The 17,570-nt window shown below is 36.7% G+C and overlaps 1 protein-coding gene and 1 pseudogene across 1 annotated transcript; both read left to right on the forward strand.

Annotated features, from left to right (window-relative positions):
• Nucleotides 1-4,491, forward strand: LOC126788712 (uncharacterized). Its single transcript, XM_050514728.1, has 6 exons — nt 1-640; nt 751-801; nt 1,069-1,134; nt 1,964-2,129; nt 3,263-3,394; nt 4,210-4,491. Exons 1-6 carry the CDS (start codon nt 68-70, stop codon nt 4,221-4,223), a joined length of 1,002 nt encoding a protein of 333 aa, XP_050370685.1. The 5' UTR covers nt 1-67; the 3' UTR covers nt 4,224-4,491.
• A 369-nt stretch (nt 4,492-4,860) lies between these two features.
• LOC126787498 (cationic peroxidase 1-like) lies at nt 4,861-6,218 on the forward strand (annotated as a pseudogene).
• Nucleotides 6,219-17,570: the final 11,352 nt, after the last annotated feature.

Raw genomic sequence — 17,570 nt, forward strand, 5'->3', positions numbered from 1 at the left:
TTGGGGTTATAAAAGAAACGCAGAGAACTCGGATCCAAAAACAAGGCTCAATTCTTGAATTTTGAAGATGATGATGATACTCAGCCGCATCACAAGAGGTAAGCTGTCTTGTTGTCTTCCCCTCAACAATTTCGTGGCTCTGTATCATACGAGAGAAACAATTCCGAATGAGGCTGCCGCCCGGAAGGTATTCGATGAGATGCTTCAGTCGCGTCCTCTGCCTCCTCTTGTGCGTTTTAATCTGCTATTGGGTCGACTTGTCGAATCTGGACTCTATTCGGAAGTCATCTCTTTTAATAGGCAGATGGTTCTGCACGGAATTGGTCGGGATCAATATACTCTGTCTACTCTCGTCAGCTCCTACTGTCATCTGAAACAGTTGGGGTTTGGATTATCAGTTCTGGGAAATTTATTCAAAATGGGTGGTCAAGCTGATGGTATCGCCTTCGACTCTCTTATCCACGCCTTTGTTCACGAGAAGAGAGTGGCTGAGGCTGCAGAAGTTTTCATCAAATTGTTGAACCATGGTCATTGCAAGTCCAGTGATGTTGCTTTCTGCACACTACTGAAGCACCTTGTGTACATTGATCGTCCAAAAAGCATTACGCTGTGTGTACGTGCAGCATCAGCTGAGCTGCAGGTAATTTGTCTGATCAACCCTATCAACTTGTTGGGTGTTTTACACAGGAAGACCCAGTAACATCAAGTCTGGAACTAATTTTTGCTTTTTAAATATCTTTTGATGTCCAGGCGCTAGGTGCAAAGCCCAAATCTTTGGATAACGATTACTTCGCCAACGAGGTTTTATTCCGAGTTGCTTGATCACGTTATAGCTTTTAAATTCAGATCCTTATTATTAATACCTTGCTTTTGTTACATGGACATGGTTCTGGAATATTTTAGCTCTCTTAGTTGATTCCGTATGCATTTTAGCATTTGCATTTGGGAGCAGTTCGTAATGTAAATTTATCATCTCATCGAAATCTTGACTGGCTATCCGGCTGTGAGTTGGCACGCCTACTTAGTAACAACTTGTTGTAACTAAAGTGTATTCTTTGTGATGTCTAGGACCATTGGAAGATCCCTGAATATTTTCCTGCTTCTGCTAATAGGGAACTCAGCATCGCCTGCGAGGTTATATTCCAAGCTACTTCGTCTCGTTAGTCGTTACAGCTCTCAAATTCATATTCGTATCATTCTTATGTTTGCTTATCGTTCTAGAATTCTGTTAAACTGTCAAACATCTATAATTAGTCTGAGGACCGACTACATGTATTAATTTACCAGCTTATTAACAGATCTATAGTCTATCCAGGGTGTGAAGTTCATTTTGAAATTACAGAGTGAAGTTCGTTATATCACCCATTTTTGGGTCACATTTCCACTATAGATCTTAGAATATAATATATAGATTACTCATGTAAAGTTTCATCCAATTTGATGATTCTTCGACATTTCGTCATTGTGATTTACACGAATGGTTTAGGTTGAACAAATTCGGTTTATTCAGTGATTTAGTGATGTTTAAACACCTAAATGATTATCAAATTAGATGAAACTTTACGAGAGTGATCTACATATTATGTTCTAATATCTGTACGGTTGAAATGTAGAAATGTGACCTAAAAGTGAGTGAAATAACGAATTTCACTTTGTAATTTCAAAGTGGAGTCTCACTCTGGATGAGGATTATATATTTCAGTTGAAAAAATTCCAGCTAAAAAATATATTTGTTGTACTTTCTTCAATATGCTACATTGTTTAATCAATTAATCTGTTGCATTTATTTTATTTTATTTGCTATTTCATTTGACATATTACATTGTTTAGTGCATTTGTTCGATTAACCATACATATCTCATATAACGAACATTTTTTACTTTATTTTAAATGTATTAAGTCATTAAGTTCTCATAATTTTATGTACATGAATTCTCATATATCTATTCTCTTTTTAATTTAGCGAATATTAAGCGGTCAGAGTCGAAGCTCTTCCTCCACAACCCTCGAAAGTTCACCCACAACCCCCGAAAGTTCACGAGATAGCTCTTCCTCCACAACCCCTGAAAGTTCACGAGATAGCTCTTCCTCCACAACCCTCGAAAGTTCACGAGATTCAAGCAAAAAAGGTAAGTTTTTATTAGAGTTCCTTCTTTTGAACTTGTATAAATATCAATTTCTTAATGGTTAAGGTGTAGCCGAGGCGTAAGCCTTGTGAATAAATTCATATACTTGTGCATAAGACTAATGAATGCAAGTATAGGAATATATATATATATATATATATCATGATTTGTAACCAAATAAACATGATAAATTGTTATTTCTTCATAACAAATACATATCAAAACCATGTAATTAATCAAATCATCTTGCATAACATAAATTCATATATCAAAGTACTAACTAGTCTTGAAAAATAAAAACATGAACAATGTTTAAACTAACTTCCAGTTTCAAAATCGTCATCACCATCTAAATCATTATCCAAAGGTGCTATATTATAACCATCACCTACAACACCGACACCTCCAACATCACTTCCAACACCAACATAGGTTTAGTAGAGGGGATTGGTAGAGGTGGTCTTTCTAAATTTCTAAAGTCTTAATCTCAAAACCTAAAAGACCACTTCCTAAATTTTTTTTTAATTTTTTTTAAAAAAATTGTCTATTAAAAAAATTGTTTTCTTTGAGGCCTTCGCCTTTGAACGCCTTGGAGTGCGCCTAAGTGCCTAGGCAACTAAGGCTAAGGTCTTTTAGCCTACGTCTTGAGTGTTTTTTTTTAAACATTGATAAATATATATAAATTATCGGGTTGATTTCTTCAATTCTCCTTTCCCGCCATTCTTATATCGCGGATGAAATCATATGGAGGGGATTTGGCCGCCCCTTCAATGAAAGTTCAATCTATGACGGTCCTTGGGTAGTCACTTTTTTTTTAAAGGGAAGCTAATCGGTCTTTTGTGGTGGTAGGTATACATCATTGTGTTTTTGGTGCGATCATGAGAATCGTCGTTTATTTGCATCGATTATTTTGTGACCATATACGTCACACCCAACGTTTAAAGGGGCGAAGGCGTACATGCTTTATAAATATCTAAATTATTATGAAATAAATGAATGTGTACAAAATACTTCTAAATTCTAATAAATTTTTAACATATGTTAAATTCATACAATTTAAATTAACAAATTCATAAATTGCTGTTTTATCATTCCAATTTCTTCACCAATCATCACTAAGAGCTGTTTGGATTCAGGTATACTATACACCGATTTAATGGCTCTGATGCCTACAAAAGAGAGAGATTCTGTGGTTCTACTTGACAACAACAATGATAGACCCATTGTAGCGGTACTAAAAAGAGTGCTACGCAACATTCGAACTAAAGGTAAATGGTGGGATGGTTCAAGATTAGCACTGAAATAATTATATTTATGAAAGAATCAAGTAACATGAGCGAACCTCGCTTCTGTTTGACTGTACATATATGTATAGCTGATTACCAATAGTCATGTTACTGTATATATTTGTGTGGTCCAGAAGTTTAAACAAGTGGGCTGAATTCAACCTGTGAACTTGTCTGATTGGTAAACTAGAGCCTGAAATGCATGCGAAGGGTTTTCTGGGGAATTGTATGGAGACCTTTTAGAGGCATATTCAATTATCGTTTTGTGTCTTTTTAGAGGCATATGCAATCCTTGTCTACGTAGATGACAGCGAGGCATTGACCAAATACATGACCTGTTACTAGTCTACATATGCTATTCTTCTTACATTAATCAAGTTCCCAGTTCCCTCTGAAATACAATCCACACAAGGAAAATGTCTAAAACCTCATCTGTTGTTCTTGCTGTATCATCTATTCAGTTATGAAAGTGGGTTGAATTATGGGTTAATAAGCATGTCCTTTGAGAAGCAGGTATGCTCAGTTTTGTCAACCAAGTTTTTGCAGACTTATGGGTGAGCAGGGATAGATGTAGTTGATATACAGACACTTGTAGGACATCACTATACTAGGAAGTGCATTCCATGAACGTTTTGGGAAGAATTTGTTTTTAAGATGATGGACAACATGCTTTCTGCTTTTCTCTGTCTACGATGCAACAGAAATTTTGCTTTTTAAGAAATTTTCATCCCCAAATTATGATTGATCTCTTTGACTTGAATTTGATGTAATTGAACCATATTGCACATCACTTGCAGGTTCCAAGATATAAGTTGGACTTGGACTTATCTAAAGAGGTGGAGCACTTCACAACAGCGATAAGTGCTGAACTGCTTATATCCATGGCTGCCAACTAAATTATAATTGTTTTACTAAGTAGATTGTATTTTAGCTATTTTCGTTCTTATATAAACTTGAGGTTGTTGTCTGTTTGATGAATAAACTTGGGTCATGTGATTTTCCATTGTTAAAGATTCATGATAAAGTTCATTTGAACATATGTAATATGTCACTTTATGTATGAGAAGGAAATGTGAAAGTTCAACATTCATTAAAACCTTGGATGTGCTGTATAATTATCTTTAATTCTTTATAACTTGGAACTTTCATTGCAGACTGACTAATTCTAGTTAGGTTGATAAGCTGCTTATTATATGTTTTGGAGTGAGTAGAGTTGAGTAAAGACCATGATGCTTGCTATATGTTAATGATGCCTTGTGTATATATCCATCCTCTTTTTGTCTTCATTTGGTTATTCCCATAATGAGACTTTTGAGTGTGAGCTAAGTTGTTTCAGCTATGTAAATTTTATCATTTTCTCTATTATTTTTCTATCCGTTAGCAATTACAATGAAAATGAAAATGAAAATTTTCTAAAACCCAGCGGGCGCTTATTTCTGATTCCAACGATGGTTAGGAGATGTGAAATTCTAGGGAAAATAAGGTTGGTACCCTGAGGTGGTTGCATCATTCCTATACCGACCCTATTTTAATTTTCACTCATGGGGATTTGAATTGTTATTCAAATTATTGTTACCTACTTCATTTGAATCAAAGTTGACATGGGAGTTAACTAGCCTATCCAAATCTCAAATAGAAGTTAAGCCTACTGTCTAGCTTAACTTAGCTTAGCTTAATTAGCTTTCTAATATTATTATTAGCATATTCTCTTCCATCTTAAACTTCAGTTGTATGATCGAGCTACAAGATATCAAAGCGTTGGTTGAATTTTGTTTTAGATTTGAAACCTACGTAACTCGAAAATTAATTGATGTGGCGGCACATAGATTAGTAAGAACTCACGATAATCTTAGGGCTGGGGTGTGATTTGCAGGGGTGTGATGGGTCAGTCTTGCTGGATGACACTGATAACTTCACTGGTGAGAAGACGGCAGTTCCAAATCGGAACACCATTAGAGGTTTTGACGTAGTTGATGATATTAAAGCAACTCTCAGCAGCGACGTCTGCCATGGAAATGTGGTCTCCTGACTCCTGTCAGTCCTGTGCGGACATCTTAGCTGTTGCAGCTCGCGACTCCGTTGAGATTGTAAGTACTATGATAAGTTTTCCGATCTTTAAAATGATTACGTTAAACTCGATCTGATGGATATTTATATCAAGATTGAAAGTCTAATAATGTAACATTCCCATTCCTCTGTTGATTGTGATTCTGTTAACAAGTTGGGAGGTCCGTCGTACTCCTATGGAGTATTGTTGGGCAGAAGAGATGCAACAACTAGTCAATACTGCAAGCATAAATGACGCCAATAGAAACCTTCCTCCCGCGATTCTCTATATCCCTCAACTTCTTTCCAACTCTCAATCCCATGGTTTAGACCTACGTACAAGTCCTAGTCCTTCTCTCGGATGGTCATACCATTTGACCAGCTAGGTGCACCACCTTCCGGACCAGGATTTACAACGAAACCAACATAGACCCATGATTTTGCAACCTCCCTAAAACAGGATTGTCCTTCGAACGGTGGGGATGACAACACAGCACCACTAGATTCAACATGAGCGAGATTTGACATTGTTTACTTCAAGGCTTTGCTGGAGAAAAAGGGTCTGCTCCATTCTGACCGGGAGCTCTTTTAAGGCGATGGTAATGACAGTGATAACCTGGTGCAGCATTACGCTAACAATGCGAAGGACTTTGCGGTTGATTTTGGAGCTTCAATGATCAAAATGGGTAACATGAAGCCTCTCACCGGATCTGATGATGAGATTAGACTCAACTGCAGGAAAATCAACTAGCTCAGTTAGATGTGTCCAAGTCCTATAATTAAGCTGGGATACACACGAGACTGACCAGAGACTGAAGTACTTAGTATATATATCTTCTAAATAAAACATAGGTGCGGCTATTTTCACCCTACAGTTTATTTTGTTTACCCCATAAATTATTAAATTAATATCCTAAAGTAAATTATAAAATAGTAAAATTTCCCATAATAAATTATAAAAAGTTGGGAGTTTTATTTGTACCTCTAAAATTATTGTGTATACCTCTATCATTTTTCTACTTTAATTTGACTTTGTCAATCAATTAGAAAAGACGAATACGGACAAATATTTTATAAGTAAAAAAAAATTCACAAACATACTTCATCCATCTTTATCTCCATCTAAAATTGAAGAAATTGCAGCACAATGGAAAAAAATATGATGTTCTTTTCGGATTACATGCACCTAGTCGTTTCTTCATTGTCAATGGGGGGTTTGGGCATAGGATTATACTCAAACAGTCAAACTGTGGAGCAAGATCGATTATTAATTATCATGCAATATAATTGTTTAAAAGCACCTAATCACTATGAACATCATCTCCTCCACAGTATCGTTCGATGTTTCCCCATATATGATTTTTCTCCCTTCTCCAAAGCCCCAATCAATCATCAAATCACCAAGCAAAACCAAAAAGAAAACCCAGAATCCATGGAGATAGGTGGAGGCCATTATAGTCAACAAAAAGAGGTGTACTTAGGTATTTTAAGAAGCTAAAAAGTAAAATGGAGGTACACTTAGCATTTTTTGAGGTGCAAATAGAATCTCCTTAAAAAGTTCATCACTTATTTCTCAATTATAAAAACACCATCTCAATTGATTAGAAATTAGAAAATAGTCAACAAACATGGAACAAAATTAGAAAATAGTCACTTTTTAAATATTTTTCGAATTGTTTTACCATTTCTTTAATCATATTTTTTTCTTCTAATTTCGGCTATAATTTTGTTGTCTTGCAATGGATTGAGAGTGGTTGGTACCGTTAGAAATATCTCTGTTCCCTCTTTCATTTGATACTTTACCCACTCTGAACCGACCACCGTACAAGGTGCAGTGACTCTTGCAAGGGGCTGCCGCCATCCATGGTAGTGCTCCAAGCAATTCCAGTAAAACTAGAGCTCAAAGCTCCCTAATACTTCTTATTCTTTTCATTCTGAGCATATTCATACCAATATTCATTTAATTTTAACATAATTTTGCTTATTTAGATATTTCTCTTGACATGTGACACTCGCTATCACACCCCATGTCACACTAACAGTCACACCCTCTATCAAACTATTTATCACACTAACTGTCACATCTCTTATCACACTACATATCACACTGTTTTATGTAACTATGTTGTGAGAAGAAGAAGAGGAAACTGCTATGGGCACCTAGAAACTGCTTTGCGCACCCATCATCACATATCTTTTAATCTAGGCATTTTCTGGCCACTCTGCTTGGGCTACTACTGTTGTTCCACTGTCAACCTCTTCTCAACGTCAACATCCTCTTTTCAATTTGCCGTCATCGTCGTGACCATCTCTAGATCGGATCTAAGTTCCTCTCGGCATGTGCATCAGTGGCAACATCAGCTATCAGCGTCCGCTCTTCTCGATCGTCGTCAGAGTGACTCATTCTTTGTCAGAGAGTAGCTGGGGGAATGGTGACCTCATGGAAATGTGATCTCGTGAAGTTACGACGCTTCAGGGGTGAGGCTCAGTGGCAGATTTCATAAATTGAATGAAGTTGATGGACAACGGTTTAACAAATTAATATGAGTGACTTTTTTATAATTTTCAAACCTATTAGACTTTTTTATAAATACATATATCAAATGTGACTTTTTTTTATAATTTTCAAATCTTACTTGACTTTTTTATAAATACATATATCAAATGTGACTTTTGTAGAAACCCATATAAAATTATCCTAAAGGACAATAATTTTATACTTTTTTATTTTACATAAGATGCACTTAAATCTAAAGATTAAATTAGATTAGATTTCCTTTTAGTCGTTATAACTCCTCTATTCACAATCCATTAATCATCTACAAATCGTTTCTTCTCCATAATAATAATAATAATAAAGCTTCTACTAATATCACTAATACGTCTAATTAGCAAGTCTAACATTAGGTTCAATTTATAAATGTGTGATGTGTCACATGTATCTTCTTTGTTTTGAAGTCTGGTTTGGAGTCTTAAATTATTAGCAAGTCTAATTGAAAATGATTAGCCGACAGTGAATGTGTACTTCAATTTAACACAGTTGGGTTACCTTCATTCGTCCAGTATAAGACACCAAGACCGAAGTCAATAGCTCATGATATTTTCTTAGTAGTGATTATTAAAATAAATATGGAATTAAAAAAAGTGGCAAATGGGTGATCAAAGTAAGTTTAAAGTTAAAATAAATTATGAAGGGTGAACAAAGTATTAATGAAAAGGGTATTTAAGATATTGAAATGGGGTGAGCAAAGTAAATATGAAGAAAAAAAATTGGGGTGTAAAGAGAATGTGAGGTGTACAAAGTAGACTATGGGGTGACAATAGCCACATCCTAAAACATATTAATCAAAGTACATGTTTTCATAACCAAATTGACTTATAATCATCCTGATACGGCAAAAATAGCCTCACAATTAACCCTGCAAAAGATTGTCAATTATAATATAAAATAACTAATGATCGTTCGATGTTAGAGACTGAGAGTATTTAGTTTGCACACAAAAGAAAACAAAACTAACTAACTAAACTAAATGAAAAGGTAAAAGAGGATGGGGTTTGGTGTTTCACGAACATGGGAATAGAAATAAGAATTAAAATAAACATATCAAATTGAGATTGAGATGGTATGGAGAAGATGTTAGAGACTCATTTGTTCACCACCGAATACATTCAAAACATGTGAACAATCCTAGGTTCTAGTTATTAAGTCGAGAATCGATTTCAATCAAGAACAAACCGTGAACGCACTGCGTAAGTTCTTATTACTTCCCACAATTACTAGAGTAAGATGATGCACCGTTACTTAGCCTTTAGAATAATCAATCCATGGATAGACCGTACCTTATCCTTTCAATGAATTACCCTTAGCAATAAAATCAATGCAAGTTTGATCGAAACAAGTATGCAAACTAATGTGGAAACGCCTACCTAGCATGTAATCCTCTTTATTTTGGTTTCACTTATTTTTCTATAGGTTTTACTACCTTGACACAAGCCTTCTAACCGTTTAGGATATTAGTCAACCTATTTCTAGCCCCACTCACAAGTTCATAATGTTCTATGAATGCATTTATGAACATAAACAAGCAAGAGTTCTCCATAAACCAAAACCAAATAAACATATTCGACAACATAATAACAACGCAACTAAGAATTAAACCATGTTTATCAGATATTCGGGGTTTCTAACATCGCCCCTAAGTAAGGAAAATTAGCCACACATAGTTGATATAATCACACAAATAAAATCAAAACTAAAATTACAAAGGAAGAGTAACGGTGGAAGATTGAGAGGTTGATAGCGATGATGGTGAATTCCATTGCAATTGTGTTACGCAACTTGTAGAGCCTTGATGAGATCTGAGGTAGCTTGAGGGGATTTGGACTGTAACTAGAGGAGATTAGATAGTGAGCTTGAGGGGATTGAAGGTGAGTATGAGGGGATGCTGTGATGATGGTTGATATCTCAATGTCTCCGTTTGTCTCTCCCTGCTTCGCTCTTAGTAAACCATATATATCAATCCTCTTCCAATACGATTCGAACTCATCTCTTCTCTATCCTTCTCTGTTGACATTTTCTAGGTCTCCTAATCCCACTCTATCTCGCCTTTAGTTCGGATTTGGTAGGAGATCATATGCAATATCTCCAAAGATATCCAAGAAAAATTCTTCTTAAAAGTCCTCCCACTCGCTGTTTTAAAATAGCCTTGATTGGATCACTTAAGCTCAATTGTATTATGATGCTCACAAAATACCTTAAAACAATAAAAAAGTTAATATGACATCATTAAGGAAATTAACAAGTATAAATATACGGATTTACACTATAATATCGTCACATAAAATGCTCCTATCAAATTTTCCCACACTTAAACGTTGCTAGTCCCTTAGCAGTATCAAACAAAAAGACTCAACTGATGACTACTAAGACTCGACACAAACAACTCTAATGCCCTTAACAAATTGTCTCAACAATCCTTGCTCTCATGATATCAAAAATAACACTAAATTGAATTAAAAAAGTAGAATTTGAAGCTTAATTAACATGCGGATTTCATGGAACGAGTAAGACATGGCAGAACAACGGTGATATAAAGCTCAGCATGTTTCATACAAGTTCAAATTCATTCTTCACAAGGTATGCACTTATATTTTCTCACAGAATAATAGCTCATGCTTAAAAGCTTTTCACATACATAATTTATAAATCTAAAGCACATAGTGATACTAAGTCAGAAACCTGATGAAAGAGACAAATCACATGGACAAATGGACCAAAATCATATGCTTACTCTTGAGACAATCTCCACAGATCAATGACTATTCATCTTAAGAATCATGCAGATTTTTATAATGGTTGTAACCAAGCTTAGCTAAGGGTATGAATTTTTATTAAGGAATCACAAAGATCATCCTAAAAATTTAGCAGAGCACAAACATATTTCTTATGTCACCAAACACCATCAAGGGTCAAATATCATCTTTTTTGGCTCAAGCATCATTCTAATCATGTAATATGGACAAAGGATATAATAAAATAGTTTTAAGCGTTCAACAAACAAACACAATTCCGAATTCACTACTTTTTTTTTTCAAGATTGCAATATGTATTTTTTTTCTTTCTTTTTGCGATATCAGCATTTTGTTTTTCCGACAATATCTTTCTCCCACACTTAGTTCACATCATCACTTCATATTAAGGCAAGAATCACTCTTCCAAGCCTCAAGGATAAGGGTAGACATAAAAATATACTAAGCAAGGTAGTAACATGTTGGTGATGAAAGAAAAGGCATAACGTAGGCACAAAGGGGTTAACTAAGGAGCCCAAGCCGGACACATTAGGGATACATGGCTGTTTGGCATAAAGCAGTGATAACCCTAAAATGATCCAACAATCCCTTTCAAAATCAGAGCATATTATGATATAAAAAGTCTCAACAATCTATAAGAGCAAGTTATGGTAAATTCTAGAGTCCATTAAAGAGCTATGGCATGCAAATTGATCAAGTAGAAAAATAATGAGGTTACAACGAACATAGCCAAGAAAAAATCGATTAAGCACTCAGGATGAAAGCACATATATAGCTTAAAAACTCACATAGGGTTATATGGATTAAACTTGTTTTAGCATGCTCATTCTGTATCAATGTTTCAATTCTCATCTACTACAAGTTGGTACATTTTTCAACAAATCAATTAACCATAGAATAACAATTGAGCACCATTTCAATCTTATGATCATCGATCGGCCACAATTTCAAAGATTAATATCGTCATAGACTTGATAAAGGCTCCTAAGACTCAAAAGAAAAACAAAAAAAGCAATTTTTTTTTGACATTTTCTAATTTTTTTAAACCAAAACATGACAATGTAAACACAAAATCCTTCCCCCACACTTATAGCAAACAGTATCCACAATGTAGATAAATAGAAGGTGCTTGAAGACCATAACCATAAAGAAAGGTAAACAAAACAAAAGTAGAAGTCAAAGAGATGAGAAAAGCTCCCAAATTGTAGTCCGATAATAGTGCGTGAAGAGGCCAACTGCCAGCCCTTGTCCGTGCCTAATGCAACATCCAACGTCTGATTGTGTAATTGGAAATGAAAGATGGTGTTGCAAGCTGTCCGGGTATATAAAGTATATCTCCCATCTCCAAATCAATTGAAAATGGCGGCCCTGCAAAGTTAGAAGAAAAACCAGAGGTACACAGAAAAATTGAGAGCCGACCTGTACCCATTTAAACCCCAATTTCATCAAGTTTCGGTACTCCAATGAAAATGGTCCTCAATGCACTGCCAGAACTCTGGTTCGCACAAAACTGGACGTTTCTAACAAGTTCTCGACTCTCTGACCTGTACTTACGCAAAACACATCATGCAATTCTAAAACTGAAATAATAGGAGGGAAAGGAAAAAAAGAAACGAAATTGAATGCAAAATCTCTTAATCTACCGTTAAATTGGTTGCCTCCCAATAAACCCTGAATTTACCGTCTTGCAGCTAGACGTTTCCATGGGTCATCCAAAGGCTCCACGTGAAGCCTTGTCAATCAACCTCACCGTACCACTTCTTAAAGTAATTGCATTGACTTGCTCAAAAGATGGATTGGGAATGGTACCTCCTGGGAGTTTTCCATTCTCACGTACCTCCTGGATTGGGAATGGTACCACATCACCCATTTGCTTCTTAAGCTCAGCAATGTCTTTTCCTTGATTGTTCTGCCCATTCACCAGTGCTTCAAGTAATTTATCGTACTTGTCAGGCACGGTATTATTCGAGGAGTTAGAACTTAGAAGCTTGGTTCTGTGTAGGGTGTTGCTGAAAAGGAACTGGAGCGCGAGGCATAAATCCCGGAGGTGCTCTATTGAAATTCTGAGATGCTTGAGCATTGTCATTACTCCACCTAAAGTTTGGATGATTCCTCTACCCCGGATGGTAAGTATTTGAGAATGGGTCATTCTTTTGAAATTGTCCTCCCTGTTGAAAATTTCCCATTGCCTGAACCTCTTCTTCATACACGTGAGGACAACGATCATTTGTGTGACCCTCCATTGAGCAACACTCCACACACCATAGCTTCTTGCTTCTTAGTGTTGGAAAATGGTTAGAAAAACCATTTAAAACCAAATTTCAATTGATTAATTTAATTAAGTTAAACTTATAATTAATCAAAGATGAACATAGATTTGAGTTATCCATAATGAGGGCTACAAGATCATATGTTTGTTTGTGTAATTTGACTTGTGGGTGAATAAGAAATTATCACTCAAAGATGGCTACTTAGAATGAGGGAAATGTGTTTGTTCCACATTGGAAAAGAGAAGGGTTGAAAAGACTTTATATATAATTCATTGTGTATGAATTGTAAAGAGTGTAAGTTCCCTTATATCCTCTCGCGCACGCGCTAGGGGGTGCAAATCTCAGGTCACAAGAAAAACTCGTGTATGCCCGTGCGACCTGCGGACACGAATGCAACATCGAATTGAGGGTCGGAACACAGATTCTTTTTGCATTTCCGAAAATTCGGTTTTGACTTTTCAATTCTCTTGACTGTTAAATAGCCACCATCCTTTCTTTGTAATTAATCAATTCGAAACACAATCCTCTCCCACTCTCAAAGTTCTTAGTTTTTCTCTGGTGATAGAAATAGGTACCTTTCGAGTTCGTTGAAGGTTCTAGATAGTAGTGCAACTTTCTAGAATTGTTTAGTCGTTATATCCTGGGAGACAAGCGCCGAGCATCCTTGCACCGGTAGAGGAGGCGTAAACGTCTTAAGGATAGTGTGGTATCACACACGTCTCGACTAGTTCTTCCATCACCAATCGTTCGGTATTTTGGTTGAATTTCTTTTCGTGGTCTTCGTTATTATAATTATATTGGTTTCTGATTTATAATTATTTATAATTCAGTTTATTAAATTATATACGCAATATATCACTGTTCTTCCAACAATCTTAAGACGTTTATATTTGATATTGCTTATATAATTTGTATTCGATATTTATCTACAATTTTTCAAGTAAACTTACACCTAGTGTGTGTGTTTCAGTTTCCAAAAAATGAATAACGGAGAAAATTCTGGAAATGGCAAGGGACCTTTGGTGCCAACTGTGCCTACTGCTCCCGTTGTACCTGTCTCAGTATCCCATGGGGAAAAACCTGAGAAGTTCAATGGTTTGCATTTCAAGAGGTGGCAACAAAAGATGATGTTTTATCTGACCACTCTGAATCTGGCAAGATTTCTTACGGAGAATGCTCCTGAGTTCAAGGAAGATGACCAAGGCGATCAAGCAAAGATTGCTGCTGTGAATGCATGGAATAATTCTGACTACTTATGTAGGAATTATATCATGAATGGTCTAGCCGACTCATTGTACAATGTGTACATTAGCATGGGAACGGCAAAGGAGCTATGGGAATCCTTGGAGAAAAAAATATAAAACCGAGGATGCCGGCTGCCAGGAAGTTTATCGTGGGCCGCTTCCTTGATTATAAAATGGTGGATTCCAAAACTGTGATGAGTCAATTCTCTAAGATTCAGCTAATCCTGCATGAGATTCACGATGAAGGAATGCAGCTAGGTGAAAGTTTTCAAGTGGCATGTGCTATTGAAAAGTTACCACCTGCTTGGAAAGACTTCAAGAATTATTTGAAGCACAAGCGAAAGGAAATGACCATGGAGGATCTAGAGGTTAGGCTTCGCATTGAGAAAGACAACCGAGGATCCGAAAAGAAAGCATGGATCAATGATGTCTCTGCTAAGGCAAACATGATGGAACATGGTCAAGGTTCCAAAAACAAGAAAGGCAAGTATCAAGGGTCCAAGCTGGGGCCGAAATGAGGTATCTCCAAGAAGCCAAGGTTTGAAGGCAAGTGCTACAACTGTGACAAGACTAGTCACAAGTCTGTCGACTGCAACAAACCAAAGAGGAACAAAAAGAAGGAGACAAACCTGATTGAAGCCGTCACTCAAGAGGTTGCTGACATGAACCTCTGTTGCATGATATCAGAGGATAATATGGAAAAAGTCAGTGATTATGACTGGGGACTAAATGACTTAGAGCTATGGTATGACCAAGCCAAGTTTTTGGATTGATCTGTAGAACGGAACTAAAATTATCAAATAAATTGATGTATGTTCTTAAGGGTTTTATGAGTATAAAACTCAGTGTTGACAAATGTGTTTTGTCTGAAATTGATATAGAGCCATGGGTGGTGGATTGTTTATTGTCAAAAACTAGTTATTACACATATATGAGTCTTCCTAATTTATGGTAGTGAAGAATATAATATATGTCAATTAACATGCATAATTGTAAACTTCTGTAGAGACAAAACTGACTAGATCATCTTTCCAAAGTGTTGAAAGAAACACTGAACCCATTGATCTAATTCATACAGATGTGTGTGATTTAAAATCAACGTTATCTAGAGGGAATAATAAATACTATATTACCTTCATAGATGATAGCACGAAATATTGTTATGTGTAGTTTCTAAAATGCAAGAGTGAGGCTATAGAGAAGTTCATTCTCTATAAAAATGAGGTTGAGAACCAACTCAACAAGAAAATTAAGTTAATAAGAAGTGACCGAGGGGGTGAGTATGAATCGCCATTTGCTGAGATTTGTGCTCAGAATGGGATTATACATCAAAGGACTGCTCCATACTCACCACAATCCAATGGTGTAGCAGAACGCAAAAATTGTACTCTAAAGGATACTATGAATGCTATGATACTCAGTTCTGGGATGCCACCCAACATGTGGGGAGACACGATTCTCACAACAAATTACCTTTTAAATAAGGTGCCAAAAAAGAAAGAAGAGAAAAGTCCATATGAGTTATGGAAAGGGAGAAAACCATCCTACAAATACTTAAAAGTATGAGGATGTTTGGCAAGAGTGAAAATTCCTAAACCTAAATAGGTGAAGAATGGGCCTAAAACAGTTGATTGCATCTTTATTGGATATGCACATAACAGTTCGACTTATCGATTCCTAGTTCACGATTCGAATATTCTTGAAATCTATAAGGATACGATAATGGAATCGAGAAATGCATCATTCTTTGAAAATGTATTTCCACATAAGTCTAGAGATGAATTTAATTCTTCTAAACGGGCACGTGAAAACAACCGAGCCGAAACTAATGATGCTCAGGATCAAGAATCTGAGTCAGAGTCCGAATCTGAGTCTGAGGTTGAACCTAGACGAAGTAAAAGGGCAAGGACTGCAAAATCCTATGGACCTAATTTTCTGTCATATATGGTTGAAGGTGATCCCCGTACCTTCAAAGAGGCAGTAAGCTCTACTGATGGTCCTCTGTGGAAAGAAGCAATCAAAAGTGAGGTTGACTCTATCATGCAAAATCACACTTGGGAATTAGTGGATTTGCCACCTGGGTGTAAGCCTTTGACTTCCAAGTATTGGACCGGGGCCAAGATCGTCCTTGTTGCCTCCCACCACGAGAGTTGTTATTTTGGTGCTGATATGGAGCGTTCCTAGATTGATTCTGTTGCTTAGGACCTTTCCCATAGTTAGACTGTGGCGTAGAAATTCTTTTAGTGCCAACAGGTCTATTGTTGTTGTTGAGGAGAATCTCAGAATATCTCTCCTTCTTAGCTAAGAGTGCCATTAAGTCGGCAAAAGACCGGATCTTCCCTTCCTCTACATGAGTGCGGTACGTGTGAGCTTGAACCTCATAGTTGATTGGAAACGTGTCCAATGTCTTATAGAGAAGATCTAGGTCGGTCTTAATGACACCAACGGTGCCAAGATCGGATTGCAAGCATAGCATATCCTGATTGAAATCATCCACTCTCTTATAGTCCAATAGACGGATGTTATCCCATCTAACGGTCAATTCAGGAAGAAGCTTATCATGAACGTTGTTGTACCGCAAGCGTAGTTTGTCCCATAATTCTTTAGGATCTTTTACGTTCAAGTATTGCCTCTTGAGAGTTGCATGGATGTGACGTCTCATAAAGATGAGAGTCTGAGTCTTAGCCATAGGTGGGAAATCAGCAGGAGGGTCGGCAAACATGCCTTCAATCCCTCGGCTCTCGAAAGCGAGTTCCATGTCAGAAACCCAGCGGTGGTATTCCTTTCCTTCTAGATCAAGAAGGCCAAATTCCGGTCGAGATGGCGATGACATCTACAAACACGAATACAAAATCGATTAGATTCAAGTATAATAGGAATTAGAAGGGGTGACGTATATGGTCACAAGAAAAATCGATGCAAACGGCGATACTCATGATCGCACCCAAAACAGCGGTGCACTCAGGCGACCACACGAAAATCGATTAACTTCCCTTTCAAAACAATCGTGACTCCCCCAGGACCGTCACACAGAAAACATCGACCAAGAGGGGAAACCCATCCCTCTATAGTCTCATCGGCGTTATAAGAAAGGCCGGAATTAAGACAAGAAGAAGGCTAATAGCGCCCGATATAATATATCTATACGTTCAAAAGCGGGAACGTTTATGAAAAATTTACCTTGGAAGGTTTGTAGTATACGGGAGTAGCTTCTCTTGAGCGAAGTCTTTGCTTGTGACTTTCACGTTTCTTGCGTGAATATGCGGGAGGAGCAATTTTGAATGATTT

This window comes from Argentina anserina, chromosome 3 (assembly GCF_933775445.1).
Source record: "Argentina anserina chromosome 3, drPotAnse1.1, whole genome shotgun sequence".
Classification (NCBI taxonomy): domain Eukaryota; kingdom Viridiplantae; phylum Streptophyta; class Magnoliopsida; order Rosales; family Rosaceae; genus Argentina; species Argentina anserina.

Excerpts from the sequence above, each read along its gene's own strand:
- LOC126788712 (XM_050514728.1), top strand. The coding sequence starts at position 68 with ATGATGATGATACTCAGCCGCATCACAAGAGGTAAGCTGTCTTGTTGT. Across the intron at positions 641-750 it reads CAGCATCAGCTGAGCTGCAG|GCGCTAGGTGCAAAGCCCAA; the intron begins GTAATTTGTCTG and ends TTTGATGTCCAG. Across the intron at positions 802-1,068 it reads ACGATTACTTCGCCAACGAG|GACCATTGGAAGATCCCTGA; the intron begins GTTTTATTCCGA and ends TGTGATGTCTAG.